The 14,780-nt window shown below is 45.8% G+C and overlaps 1 protein-coding gene across 1 annotated transcript in view; it reads left to right on the forward strand.

Annotated features, from left to right (window-relative positions):
• Positions 1 to 14,151, forward strand: part of UBE2QL1 (ubiquitin conjugating enzyme E2 QL1) — a 34,701-nt gene extending 20,550 nt beyond the window's left edge. The window contains exon 2 of the mRNA XM_079800822.1: positions 12,736 to 14,151. Within this exon, the coding sequence (XP_079656948.1) occupies positions 12,736 to 12,867 (132 nt within the window). The 3' untranslated portion in view covers positions 12,868 to 14,151. The remainder of the gene's footprint in view (positions 1 to 12,735) is intronic.
• Positions 14,152 to 14,780: the final 629 nt, after the last annotated feature.

Consider the following 14,780-nt stretch of genomic DNA (forward strand, 5'->3'; position numbering starts at 1 on the left):
TGTCAATAAACATCTTCTTTTTGGTTTCTTTGTGGTCTTATCCTGATTGGAGGTTTCTATGCTACTGTGTTCTCCTCTCAGTCTCCCTCTCTCCCTTCCCCACATTTCTTCTCTTCTCTTCTCTCTCTCTCTCTCTTCCTTCCCTCCCTCTCATCCTCTCCCTCTCTCACCTCTCCTTCCTTCCATCAGTCATCTGTGGCTTTTCTTATTGGAGCCTGAATTTGCCTGTACTACTATTGGAAGGCTGCTGGGATCACAAGGTTATGCAGGCTGGTTCTTTAAGCAACAGAAATTCATTTTCTCACAGTTCTGGAGGCTGAAATTCCAAGATTTAAAGTGTTCGCAGGGTTGGTTCCTTCTGAGGCATTTCTCCTTGGCTTGTAGACAGTCATCTGTCCTCACAGGGTCTTCCCTATGCTTGTCTGTGTCCTGATCTCTTCTTATAAGGACACCAGTCAATTCAGATTATGACCCACCCCAATGACTTCGTTTTTCCTTAATAATATTTGTAAAGACACTTATCTTCAAATACAGTCAAATTTGGAGGTGCTGGAGATTACGATATCATCATATAAAAACTGGGAAACACTATTCAGCCAAAAACAGTACCCTTTTTCCCCCAAACACATCTTAATTTAGATTATTTTCTTTTCCTCTTGTGACTTTGATCTTAGAATTCACATCTTCCCATCATTGTCCCGAGGCCTGGTCCCTTGACTCCTGCTGCCTCCAGATCCCTGAGGAACTGAACTTTTCTCCATCTCCTAAGCCCCCTTTCCCTCCTGCAGCCTTCCTCCTCGTGAGCTTTAAGTTTTTCAGAATTGTTGTTTCTTAGTTTTGTTTTTCTTAGCTTTCCCAGAATTTCTTTTCTACTTTTTCCCAGTAATAATAATTGCCTTTCTTTTTCATTCTCTCCTTTTTCTTTCCACTAAAGGATTTCTCCTGGTTTTGCTTGCTCTGGGCTTTTCCCGTTGCTTTTAGCAAAACCTTTGAGCATTCGCTATGTTTTGCCTCTTTATTCTTGTGCACCTGGTGACATTTTGTCCCACTTTTCCTTCTCATGGTCTCTATACTCCGTGCCCTACTCCAAGCCACACCCCTGAATTGGGCCAAGATTTCGGAGAATACTCTTTTCTCCTTTCTTTCCAGCCTTTACTGTCTCAAATATCCCTGTCCACGCAGGACTAGTCACTCATCCTGTTGCTTCTCTCTGGTTCAGTATTTCCTCTCCTCTGCTTTGCCCAGGGTTCTGTGTCTGCCTTTTCCTCTCAGAGTCATCTCAGCCCTCGGAGCAGGTAGCTGAGAAAAGGGACATTGTGCATTGGCCTGGGGGCCTGCAGAGACAGAAGACTTTGAGCAAAACCAGGGTGCAGAGGAAGTGGCCTGGGGTAGGCAGGGTAGACATTCCAGGTGAACCAAAAGGGAGAAAGGATGCTTGGTTGATGATTATTTAAAACAAAACAGCTTGATGTTTAGTGATCCTGGAAGCCCTCACTGGTGGACTGACTGAGATCAAAATTATTATGAATATGTTTTAATCTAATTGGTTTTTATGCTGATACACCCACGTTGATGCATTTTTTTATCCAAAGTTATTTTTATCAATTTAATGCCCTTCCCAAACTCAGATGTAGGATGCTTTCTGAAAGCCCTTAATTCCATTTATATGCTAATTTTACTCATTAATTTATATTACATCAGAAAACAATTCTTATTTGGTAATTTTATTGATCAAACTGTTTAAACCAAGCACTTAAGAGTTTGGTGATATATCAGATTCATCACAAGGTTTATTGAAAACAATTTTGCTCACCTATTTGCATTTTGCATGCATTCTTGTTTTACTCAAGAGTAGAGGAACTCATTCAAATATCCCCAAATATCTGCACCAGTTTCCCACCTAGACCTGAGAACAGGCTAGCACAGTCCTGCGTGATGATTCCTGGAGGAACCTAACATAATGTGTAAGCACTGCCATCCCCCTCTTCCCAGCTCCGCGGACTCCTTTTCAGAATTTAAGTACCCTTTAATTTATTTTCTCTGTGTATTCTGCAGTCCATCTTAAACCCTCCCTGCTGTCTCCTGTGTTCTAGGAACCTTGAACTCTGTAGAGCAAGGACTTGGTTTTACCACCAGAACTAACAGAGGGCAGCAGTGCTGTTTGAGCCCTCCCTGCCTCTCCTCTAGACGAAAGCTGAGCAGATGACACTCGGATCTTATTTGTTGTTACTCTTTCTAGTATAGCAGTACAGTTATGAGCAGGGGCTCTGGAACCAACTTTGTGAGTCAGATTCCAGCTCCACCACCCATCTGCTGTGTGAACTTGGGCACTTTAACTCTGTGCCTCAGGTTCCTCATCAGGAGTGAGGTTATGCCAGTTCATCCGTGGTGAAGATTGAGCACAGTTACTAGTATATACATAAAGTCCTCTGAACATTGACTGGGACACACTTGATCTGTATTGTATTGTAAAGTATGTATTGTTTGAAGATTCCCAGGGATGTTTATAAAAATCACTGACTGAATTCGTTTCTCTACTTATTAAAATTCTTACTCAATCAAAAAGAAAGAGTACTGTAGGAGCACCCTTATACAAATAATAGAGTTGAAATCAGAGCATCCCCAAAGTAATGACCTAAAAGTAATAATAGCCATCCCAGTTGCCTATAGAAAATCACTTTTTAATTTTTATTAGGTCAGTCAAAATCAGTCCCTCAGTTTTCTAAGCTTTTCAGTCAGAGACTAGAAACTTGAATTTAGAACCAACTTTTTTCCTTGATTACTATCATAAGATGATTTCATGGTAACAGAACACCACCTTTTCCAGACACATCCCCACCTCCTTGCTTTCTCAACACCGAGTAAGCTATTTCATGCCCTGCATCATCTCGTAAACAGGAAAAGCATGTACTGGTTTCCACCTGCACCAGAACCATCACCTGTGTGACACCAGCAAACAGCAAATTTGGGAGCAGGGGATGATGCTGTGTGGCCCTGCAATGGTTCGAATCCTTCACTTTTATCCAGTTATTCATGGCACATGGCCAGGTGGACTCCCCGTGCTCAGAGCTCTTTATTTAACAAGAAACCAATGTGGGGAAGGTACAGGGTGGAGGGGATTGGAAGGCAGGGAGTGGGGGTGGTGGAGGGGTGGGAGCAAGAGGAGAGTCAGAAGAGACGGGTGTGACACGAGAGCAGTAACTCCAGCCATGGACCCAGAATGCTGACATGCTGTGATACACGTCCATGGTGTGGAAATGAGCTGACTTTCCCGAGCATGTTCTAGGAGCTGAATTTCACCACAAGACCCTCCAGAACGTTGTTTTATGATACACTTTGTTTTTAATGTAAGGTGCACTAGGATTGGTTGAGTTAGGACAAGCCATCACACCCCTGAAATGGCCCAAAATGTGGGGTGGCACCTGCTCAGGTGTGGGTGAGGGTCTGGAAATCTTCAGGGGAAAGGGGGGCTGTCATGATCAAGCTCCTTATCTTCCCAGCAGGTGCAGTCTAATGGCCCGAGGTGACAGAGGTGAAGTTGCCTCCTATTTCGTGCAGAGCGGTGCCTCCTCCAGCATCCAGCACCCTGGCACCTCATTAGCGCCTCATTAGCAGCTGGTGCACAAAACAACCAAAAGTGTGTTCTCAAGCAAATGTAGCAGGCACTGTCAAGTTTATTGCAAGGTGTTTGTTATTCAACGTTTTCAGCACATAGAGGGCCAGTTTTCCCACAGGGGGAGCATCCCTTTTGAAGACTGTCCTGCTGGGCTGGTCCTGCTGGGCTGGCATTGCTGCCCTGAGGAGCTTGTGGGACGGTGACGGGGTATTGATACATTATGGCAGGCATCCTCAAACTACGGCCCGAGGGCCACATGTGGGTGTTTTTGCCGTTTTGTTTTTTTACTTCAAATTAAGATATGTGCAGTGCGCATAGGAATTTGTTCATAGTTTTTTTAAAACTATAGTCCGGCCCTCCAACGGTCTGAGGGACAGTGAACTGGCCCCCTGTTTAAAAAGTTTGAGGACCCCTGCATTATGGGATGGTCCAATGAAGCAGAAACTCGAGGCGGGGGAGAAAGGGGTCATGAAATGTCACAGCATTCCTCAAGTGTGCCAAATCAGCCCCAAAACTTAGGGCAGTTTTTATGAAAGTGACACAGGAAGCAGAAATGCTCAGTGAACACATAACCTGTAGCAGGTGATCCTTTTCGGTTCTTTTCATCCTTGGAGTGACCTCCGGTCATATGCAGAGTGCAATGCCCACTTGCTAATTAGATTCCTCAGCAGGAAAACATACTTTGGATTTGTAAAGCCAAACCACCATTGTCTCTGCTGGACACTGGTTGCCACCAATAATGGTTTGCTTTCACAGGGCAGGAGTGGCCCCCTCTTGGGGTAGAGAGAAGTGAAAACCAATGACCCCAACTCCAGGGACTCAGAAATCCATCCATCCTTACCCGAGTGGCCTAACCCATGAGCTCTGGGACCACCAGCTTACATCAGTGCTGAAGGCCCATGGTCACATGAGGGTGTCCCATTCCCTGGGAGGACTGGGCCAGCAGGATAGACCCCCACACCTCTCACACACCTATTAGCCCCCCACAGCCTTCTGCCTCAGACTAATTGGACATCTGCCCATCTCCTGTGCATCTCCACCCGACCTCCGTGCACCCACCAAGCCTCACAAACAGAGCCTGGCTCCAGTCTGTGGACCCCCCAGTCAGGCTGATGTAGGAGGATCTGACATCTTAGGCCAAGCTCATGGTTTCAGCCATGCCAGGGGTTCCTGATGCATCACACTCACACCTAGCTCTCACACTGGAGGTAGCCTGCTAAGGTTTGCTGCAAGTGTAGTGGGCGTAGGTGGGGAATTTGTGGAAAGCTACCCCACTTTCTGCCCCCCAAGACAGGTGTGACTGGCATTCCTGATGACCACCACCTCCATCTTTGAAATCCGAAGAACTGGCTCTGCCAGCAGGTCTCTGACTGAGAGGCTCTTGGTGAGGTTTCAGACTTTGAGGAAATGGTTGGATAGAAAGTTGGGTGAGCTTTGTTCAAAATAGGGAGGTGAAAGGAAAACTCTTCAGGGGGGGAAAGGTGATGAGTTTTATCCTGACAGTCTCCACTCAGAAGCAACAGTGGCTGGCCTAGAGCAAGTGACTGGCAGGATGGGGACTGACATTTGGGATTGAGGTGGAGGCTGATGGTGAGAATTCCAGAGTCTCCGCCTGGACATATATGAACCAAAGATGGAATGGACTGGTGACCTAGATTGTGTGGTTCTTTGGAGACAAACTAAGTGTTCAGGGCTGTTCTAGGAGGCTGCATCCAAGCCCTCATAACGATGAGTCCCATCTTTGCTCAGCACTTCAAGGAGGACTAAGCCGAAGGCAGACCTTGATCCCCTCCTCCGATCTGTCCTACGTGAAAGGCAGGAATGGGACATCACCAGTGGCCAGAGGTGAAATTTCACATCCCTATGAGCATTGCTCTTTTGTAATCCATGTAGAGTCTTTGCTATTACTGTGTTTTTATAACAAAACAGACTCTTCTCAAAAGTAATATATATTTTAAGACATTTTTGCCCAAATCATAACATTTTTCCAGAAAATATATCTTAAGACAGCCAATGATTCCAAAATCTCATCAGCCTTATTTATTCGATGTTGTAGAATTTCCTTTCCCATTTTAAAGTTGCCTTGTTAACTGTTGTGGTGGCGACTTTCTCTGTCATTGCAAGTCACACTGCTTTGGGGAACATAGTGAAGCTGTGAAATGTCGCCATAAATCGCCCAGACAGACATGGCTCCTAAAACCAGAAACCATCCTGAGGGTGAAAACACGATGCCGATGCTACCCTGGTTCTCTGCGAAAATCTTGTGTTGCTTCTTGATGCAATTTTTCCAGATCAACCCAGTTTGGGATAATTTTGTCAAACTCATGAAGTCCCTGCTAGCAGAGGCAGAGGGTGGACTTTTCCGAACCCACGAGGAGGCATCTGGGATTAGCTCATTAGTAGAAAACACGGAAGGAGTGGCTGTTTTGCACAACAGAGGTGTTTTAGCCGTGAAAATGGAACACGGTGTCCTTGGCTTGGCCTGTTACAAGCAGCTTCCTTTGCATTCTGCATCTAGCAAAAAATGGAGCCATGGATTGCCGGTGGTCCACAGGAACAGGGACTGTGAGTGGACGAGCATCTCATGAAGGTGGCCCCTCTGCTCTGATCACTCAGGTACCAGAGTCCAGGAGGGTCCACACGCCTGGGGCAGAGAGACCAGGCTCTCGGGGTGGAAGCAGATGCAATGCACGGATCAGCTCAGGGCTTAAACAAGCTCTGTGGTGAATGTGGGATGGAGGCCAGGAGCTCCAGGTTGAAAAGAGGGTGCAGAGGGCTAGAGGACATTCAGTGACCTTGACTCATCCTCCATCCAGGGTTGGGGGTAGAGTGGGGGAAGGAAGGGAAGCCAGGGCGGGCAGTATTTGTGAATGGTCAGTATCTCATTTTTTTTCTCTTACTTCTGAGACCCTTCTCCATGTTTCTGAGAGCCAGCTGGGCCTTGGGTACGGAGTGTGGACTTCCGTCCTGCGCTGGCATCCTGTGTGACTTGAGGCACGTCCTTGAGCTCTCTGTGTCTGTCTCTTCATCCATAAATCAAAGTTGATGAGAGCACAGCCCACTTGGTGGGGTTTCAGGGAGGTTTTAATGAGTGTGTTCAAGCCCCATCCTGGCACCCAGCAAGCGCTAGACAGAGCCACGAGTGCCTTTAATAAGTAGGTCTGGCTGTCACTTCCTGAGTTCCAGTGCCGCTAATGAAACCCACTGGGACCCGGCTGCCTCAGCAGAAGTATAAGTATGAGTGGAATCTCCAAAGAAATACTTTTGAAATGATTATCTGATATTTAAATTTTCAGCAAAAAGTTCCTTTTTCTCTGCTTGCTTCTTCCAAGAAAATACGATATATCTCAAAACAGAATTAATAATTGCTGGAACTTTCTGTAAAATGTAAAGGGAAGAGATCCTTGTGTTTCACAAGCATCAAACATATCCATGAACTGTGTCTTTGGTGCTGCCAGTGGCTTGAGGGTTTTTTATGGTAATATTGAATATTATCCAAGTTCTTTTAAAGCTGATGCTGGCTTTGTCATCCTGAGAGTTCCACAAGTTTAAAAGCAAATATCTGAAGATGTTTATTACCTAATACTTGGGAAAATGTTTTAGAGACTTTAAGAGAGAGCCTGTGGTTACATAATATTTCTCAATGGAAAATTCTAGAATGTTCCACTAAGGCAAGATTTCTTCTTGAGTGAAGTGGCTTTGCATCTTGGCATTTTTCTGCTGAGAGTCATTGCCCCTGAAGAGCTGGGCTATGGCCCTTCTAGGGCAGGGAGCTGGGATCTGGCCAGTTGCACTCATTCATTCATTCACCTACTGCCACCACCCACCAGGCTCTGGCTAAGCCCTGCGCATTTCGCTCACCTGCTGTCACCTGGTGTCTCTAGCAATATACACAAGGTCTGCTGGGTGGCAGGCACTTAATAAACCTGTGGGAAATAGAGGTTACTGTCTTGGGACATCTTTATTATTAAGCTGCACTTTTCTAAAGGACCAAATTTTTCTTTAATGTGCAGAGGTTGCTTAAAAAGATAAGGTCGAGAAGAGTTTATAAAGTTCTGATTTTATTATAAATCAAGCAAGTATCACATTTCCTGCTAAGGGCTGGCACCAGTGCTTTTCGGGCACTGACCTGGCACCCAGCACTCAGGCCCCCATCTGCATCCTCCCTGACTCCCCTTGCCTGCCCAGCCCCTGTACCCATGGCTTTCTGCTTCTCCTCTTGCACGACCCCCCCGACCCCCCACTGCTCCCCAGTCCCCTTTCTGGAGCATCTCCTAAGACAGTGTCACCTGCAAGCTGTCCTGTGTCACTGGTCGCACCACCAACATGCCCGCTTGCCACCCTGCACACCAAGCCTGTGATTTCTCCTTGTCCAAAGGCTCACCCATACCACAGTGGGCGCATGGTTCAGATGTGGAGACCAAGGTGCAGAGAGGGCGACTTGCTCCAAGCCCGTAGCTAGAGAGCAGAGTGGAGGCACAGCCCCTTGCCCCTCCCTTTGTGGACCCTCAGTCATGTCCATCTTGCATGATGTGAGAGCTCCAAGCACTGCATAGAGCCATGAGAATATAAATTTCTGTTGTTTGAAGCCACACACTATGACGCTGTTCCTACTGCCCCGGGAACTACTGTGCCTCCTATTTCTGCCTCCTCCCTCTCTCCTCCCAGGAGCACCTGGACACAAATGCCTGGAGCTCCTCCTGGCTTCCTGCTTTCTGGCTGGATTATTCCACTTGACCTTTGAATCCAGCTCATGAACAGCCTCCTCTAAGAAGTCTGCCTTGCCTGAAAGGAGCCCAACATGCATTTGCAACCCACGTAACAGGGGTTAGGGTTTATGAGTGCCATTAGACTAACAATTACACTTTCTAAGACGGTGAAAACAAATAGCTATTCTGCAATTCAGCCCAGGAAATGAGTGAAGGAACTTCAAAACTTTACATGAATTGTCTGGAAATTTATTTTTAAAGGAGCAGAAGGCTGTAATTCATAGGTAAATAACACACAAAAATGCCACGAAGGTATGTTTGCAAAGAAAAAAAAACGTAAGAAGAATCTAATCAAGGGAGAAATATAGAATGAATGCATTTGTTAAAATGGACATTATTTAAAAGGTTGAGAAATTAGCCACAAAATTCCAAATATTGGACTTGCCTAAAGACATTTTTGTGACCAAATAAACCAAGTCATAATATTTAAACAAAAAAATAATTTTTTTGTATTTTTATCAAAAGGAAATAATGCAACTAACTTTTCCAAAGAAGAAGGCCCTCTGATAGTTTTTAAAAAATGCAGTACTTATTGCGTTTGCCCTGTGCCTGGCACTGTGCCCAGCATATCATATGCTTTAACTTACTAAGTCTTTATAAAAATCCAGTGTCATATAATACTATTATATGCTTATTTTACAGTAACTCGCCCAAGGTCACACAGCCAGGAAGTGTTGGAGCAGGGATTTGAAGCCAGGTCTGTTGAATTCTGCACCCCCCACCACAACACCCACACTCATACTCACATGCGCTCACACGCGCGCGCACACACACACACACACACACACACACACACACACACGTATACTCTGTGCCCTAGCTTTACCAAGTGTCTGCCCATCATTCTCTAAATATAGCTGGCTGTTTCAACCTCTGCTTTGGGACCCCTTACCCACACCACTAGGGCCTGGTAAACATCTACCCACACATATTTCAAGACTCAGCTCAAATGTCATTAGACATAGAAATCATTCTGGATGCACAGACAACTGACACTACCCCTCTCCCCACCTTTTCCTTTCTTTCTTCCCACGGTAGACTTTCTCTCCACACCCCCACCCCTCCCCTCAGCTGTATGAGAACCAGACTCATTCCCACCTTGGACAGTGCTGCAGTCCCAGTAACCAACACGGTGCCTAATGGGGAAGACTTGTAGCAATTATTTGCTAAACAGAGAATGATCTGACTCCTCCTTGCTCTGGACCACCTGTTTTGTTTTTGTTTTGTTTTTTAAATATATTTGTATTGATTTCAGTGAGGAAGGGAGAGGGAGAGAGAGAGAGAAACATCAATGATGAGAAAGAATCACCGATCTGCTGACTCCTGCACACCCCCCACTGGGGATCAAGCCTACAACCCGGGCATGTGCCCCTGACCAGAATCGAACCCAGGACCCTTGAGTCCACAGGCCAATGATCTATCCACTGAGCCAAACTGGCTAGGCCTGGCCCGTCTTTATTCTGTACATCAGTGGTTCTTATTCAGGGATGATTTCAAGGGGACACTTGACAATGTCTAGACATTGTCATATCTCAAGGAGTGCTGCTAGCAACTAGTGGGTGGAGGCCAGAGGTGCTGCTGAGCATCTTACAATGCACACCACAGCCCGCTCCCTCATCCACAAGAAAGAATTCTCCAGCCTATGACAGACATCAACAGTACTGAGGCTGAGCAACCCTGATCTACCCCTTCTGTCTCAGCAGCTGTGACATATGCAATTCACTCACCATGATGGATCTAGGCTCTAAAGGGTAGGATCACTTTGTCTTTTAAGCACCCAACATAATGGATGGGTGGGTGGGTGGGTGGGAGGGTGGATGGATGGATGGATGGATGAGAGAAATGCATAAAGGACAGAGCCAGACTGAAATTCAATGTGCACATTGGGGTAATGAAAACCCTGTAAGATTTTTGGCTGAACTGAGGACCTGAGTTTGGGGAAACTTATTACCTGTGTAGAAATGTTTTCATGTTGACCATTGTGATCAGCCCCCAAAAAGGTCAAACCAAAGCACCAACTTATGGCTTTATTTGACAGACACAATCCCAGAGAGCTGTATTCTCGTTAGCACTGTTCTGCATCCATATTATGCTGAGATTCTTCAGATTCCTACGTTGTTCATAATTTTACGTTTACAGTCTGTGGCTCAGAAGAGTCTTTACTTATCTAACCTCCTAATGACAACAGGATCACAATGGGCTGAGTAATTGTAACATCCAGATCTTTCAGCATTAAATACAAGTATGTTTGGTGTTTTTTTAAAAAAAGTTATTTTAACAAAAAATGCCCAGAATAGACTCTGTTATTAGTTAAATGGAAACAGACAAGGGAGAAATATGTATGTTATGAGAATAAGGAAAATAGTTCTTAATTAACTATATATACTTAAAAATTCTCAAAGTATTTCCAAGTTCAGTATCTTATCTGACATTCCGAGTGATACTGTGAAGTGAGTGTTGTCCCCACTTTATAGAGGAAAATACAGAGCGTCAGGGCAGTGAGGCTGAAGGTTTCCTCAAAGTCCAGATTCCAGGAGACTGGACCCTGCAAGTAAGAATGGGAACCAGTTCAACAGCAGCATGGCCAGGCGACGTCAGGGGCCCTGGATGGATGGAGTGGTCCTCCCCTTCCTGGCTCAGTGGGCACCTCATGGGCATTTCAGCAAAAAGCTCAGCCACCCTGGCAGAGCCAGGAAATGCAAATGGTCATTTTCAAGTTCAGTGTTTCACTGGATGACACTTAAATAGCCAATCAGTGGAGGGCAGGCAATCCATGAAAACATATCTGTTAACTGTGAGGGGGGTGTAGGAAACTGGAGAGGAGAGCAGAGTTCTTTGTAACAGCTGAGTGCAGTGAAGGCGTGGAGACCTCCGTCTAGCTGACAGCAGGCGCTGTCTCCTGGTTGCTGAATAGACTGGGCACTGACACTTTATGTTCATAATTCTTTCCAGGAAGACAAGGCCACAAAGAGTGGTCTGTTCATTGGGGTTTGTCTGTTGTTATTTTTGTAACAATTGGGACTTTCACAAACAATAGGCAGTGTATATGTTCATCCAAAAGCCAACAGAACATTTCAAGATTATCATTAACCTGCATTTGACTGCTTTTAGTTCAGGATTCTCAAATTACACCATAAATTTTCAGTATTATAGAAAAAAATCCTAGAGATGATTAGAATGTTAGTTTCATGAAAAAAACATAATATTTGCTCTTACTCATGCAGAAATTGATGCTGATATTCCTACAAGTTGCATTTGCATATGTTTAATGAAGTAACTTTGGACTTTGATCTCAGCCCATGATAATGATTACAAATGTATTAGCTTTGGCTGGTCCCCTTTTATCAAGTATAAGTATACCACATAAGCAACAGAGGGAATCATAAAATTAAAACTAGAAGTCATGTCCTGGGGAGACATGAGGAAGTTTCTAGAAGTCAGTACGTAGCAGTGTCCAGTCTTCCTTCACCCTTTTAGCAGCTCACTTGAAGTTAACCAACCAGCAAATTAGAAGAAGTTTATAGTGGTATGCATGGGGAATAGTATGCATGCACTTGCTGGTGGAGGAAACTCAGCCAAGTCTTTCTAGAGTGTTTCCACCCCAGCAACAAATGCACGCATGAGACACTGAGAAAGGCCAGCAGGTCTTCAAGGAGGGGCTAATGGAAGTCAAGTGCAAGGAAATGTGCCCAAGAGGCTTCCTGGGCCCCCACCCATCTCCCAAGTTTGTGTGAGGGATCACTGGCCCTTTACCTTTACCCCCTCGCTGGGGACTTGAGGACAGACCTCCCCCACCAGCGGCTTCCCAGCGGCATGACATAAGAAATCCACTGAGTGCTCCCGAGCTTGAATTTTAAAAGTCAGATTTTTAAAATGTGTGTGTGTGTGAATATATAAATATGCTCATGTATATGTAAACATAGAAATCTCTACTATTATTGAAGAGGAACTGAAAGGTATCATTAAAGGCATCTTTGGTGGGAGAGAAGGAAGTTAGGACGGTATCTGCCTTGGAGAGGGCACGCTGGGTCCTGCAGGGGTGCTCTTGGATAAAGCTGGCCCTCCGGCTCGGGAACTGGTGGAGGATGCTTTCCGGTGTCTTGGGAGGAGCATGGGCGGAAGAAGCCAGTGCCCGGGTTTGTGAAGACAGCAGCCCCCTGCCCCAGAAGCTTGCCAGCCGCTGGACCCCTCCATCCGCCTTGTACCAAAGCTGTAATGCTCCGTATCTCTCCTTGCATCACACCAATTCAGGCGTTAGGAAGGACCACAACTTCGCCGGTTTTAACAAAGATGGTGGTAAACAGGATTCCTGCCGGGGTTCTAACCTGGTTTCTCTTCCCTCTCACACAGGGGCGCATCTGTAGAAAGGCCGGCAAATCAAAAAAGTCCTTCAGTCGCAAGGAAGCGGAAGCCACCTTTAAGAGTTTGGTGAAGACACATGAAAAGTACGGCTGGGTCACCCCACCAGTCTCCGATGGCTGATGTTTGCACCGAGGCCTCTCCACACTCAGACACCCGCCATCTCCTCCTCCACGCTGAGCATCCTCCATCCTTTTTTACTCCAGCGGAACTGAATCCTGAATGCCAAGGAGACATTTAAGTTATTTATGAACAGATGTGTTTACAGAGAGAAAGAGGGAGCAAAAGCTGTTCGGGATTAAGTTTCGATCATAAATGAATGATCATCTCTAAGTCACTTTAGAACAAATGTTGAGCTGGTGACATTTCCCGGCCCACCTGCCCCTCCACCTGGTCCCATTGCCCTTAGCTTCTTTCCATAACAGCAGCTCCAAAGAGCAGGCAGGAAACTCGACGCCCGCGGCTTGACCCATTTCCGTGTCCGTGGCGCCGCTCATATTCCCTAGGAGCGCCCTGCACCGCCGGTACATGCTCGCTGTGCCCTCTCTCTCTGTTTCTCTCCCTGGCAGGGCAGCATCACTTAAAGATGTGTCTTTCCATGGCCCCCTGTGACAACATGTAGACCTCATTTGTGCTATGACCTTCGGCTCATGAAAACAAAAATTTAATATTGCCAGGTTCTAGTGATTTCACACAACTGCCCTCTTGGTTCAGATGTGCTCTCTGTGCTGGTGGGGTGGTGGCCACAGAGAAACCAGCGCCCTTAGGTGAGGGGCAGGGCTGTGTGGCCTCAGTGGGGCACACAACCCTGCAGACGCCAGGTGTGCACTCCCTGGGGCTCAGAGCAAAGTGGGGGGGACATGTGGACAGTCTCTTCCGACATCCTGAGATGCTCCTCCGACAGCCGGTTTCTGTTCCTGTCTTCTCTCTGCTGGTCAACCCACCACCAAAAACGAAAGACAGTTTTCCACTCACGGAAGTCATCAGACTCATTTTATCATGTGTGCTAGTGACAGGGAATGCCAGAACTGCCAAAGGATACCAAGTGATCGTACGACGACTTGCATGACCGGGTTTAATTCCTCACCCTGTAGTCACTTGTGTGTCCCCCTGAGGCTGGGATGCGTGAGCACCCCGCTGTGATATAAACTTCCTGTTATTTAATCTCCCCACAGTTTCATTTCTGTCTTCTGTTAAGTTACTTAGAACTTTCTAAGGAACTCCATGAGATGAAGAAATACTGTTTATAATCATACGCAGGAAGAGGAAAAATATTCACCCCAAGTGGAAAATCTTACTGGACACATTTGAAATAAAATCATGCATACCTGACACACTGCCTCGAGAATCCAGTCATTGTGGGCCATGCTTCTATTTCAAATATTTAATCTATCTTAACTATTTTAATATTTCAAATACCACACATAGCACGACAGCCATCGGCAGTGAGAGCTAGGAGATGGGTCAAAGGAACCCGTAGTCTTTGCAAAAGGATTAAAATGGTCCCCAGAAGCAACTAGGGAGATAACTAGAAACTGGCACATAAAGGGATGATTTGGCCAAACTTGAATGTTGCCAATTATATTTTACCACTCTGAGGGAAGAGAAATCATTCTTCAGCCAGTCTTGGCTGCTCAGGGAACTGCCTGCTCATTGTCCAAGGCTGTCAGAAATCTAACCTCGCTTCACAGGACAAGAGTGGAGTCCTCTCAACACAATTGGCCACTCATCAAATCTTCCTTTTATTGCTGTTTGTTTGTTTGTTTTTGTTGTTGTTTTTTTTACCACATTTTTATGTGCCCTCTAAACACACGCAGCTCTGTTCGGCCAAAACAGCAGTGTATTGAGAATGTCTGACCTCCTGCTCAAGTTCCCTCCACGTAACAATAGTCACGAAATTTGATGACAATGAACTTTAAGCGTTCATTCATCTGATCCTCCACAGAGGAATTCTCCATTCTGGAAACCTGACATTTAGCGGATGGTTTGGGACCCTTGGTTATTCATTGTAATCGAACCACACTGTAGACATTAAA

Source organism: Cnephaeus nilssonii, assembly GCF_951640355.1.
Source record: "Cnephaeus nilssonii genome assembly, chromosome: 2".
In the NCBI taxonomy this organism is placed as follows: domain Eukaryota; kingdom Metazoa; phylum Chordata; class Mammalia; order Chiroptera; family Vespertilionidae; genus Cnephaeus; species Cnephaeus nilssonii.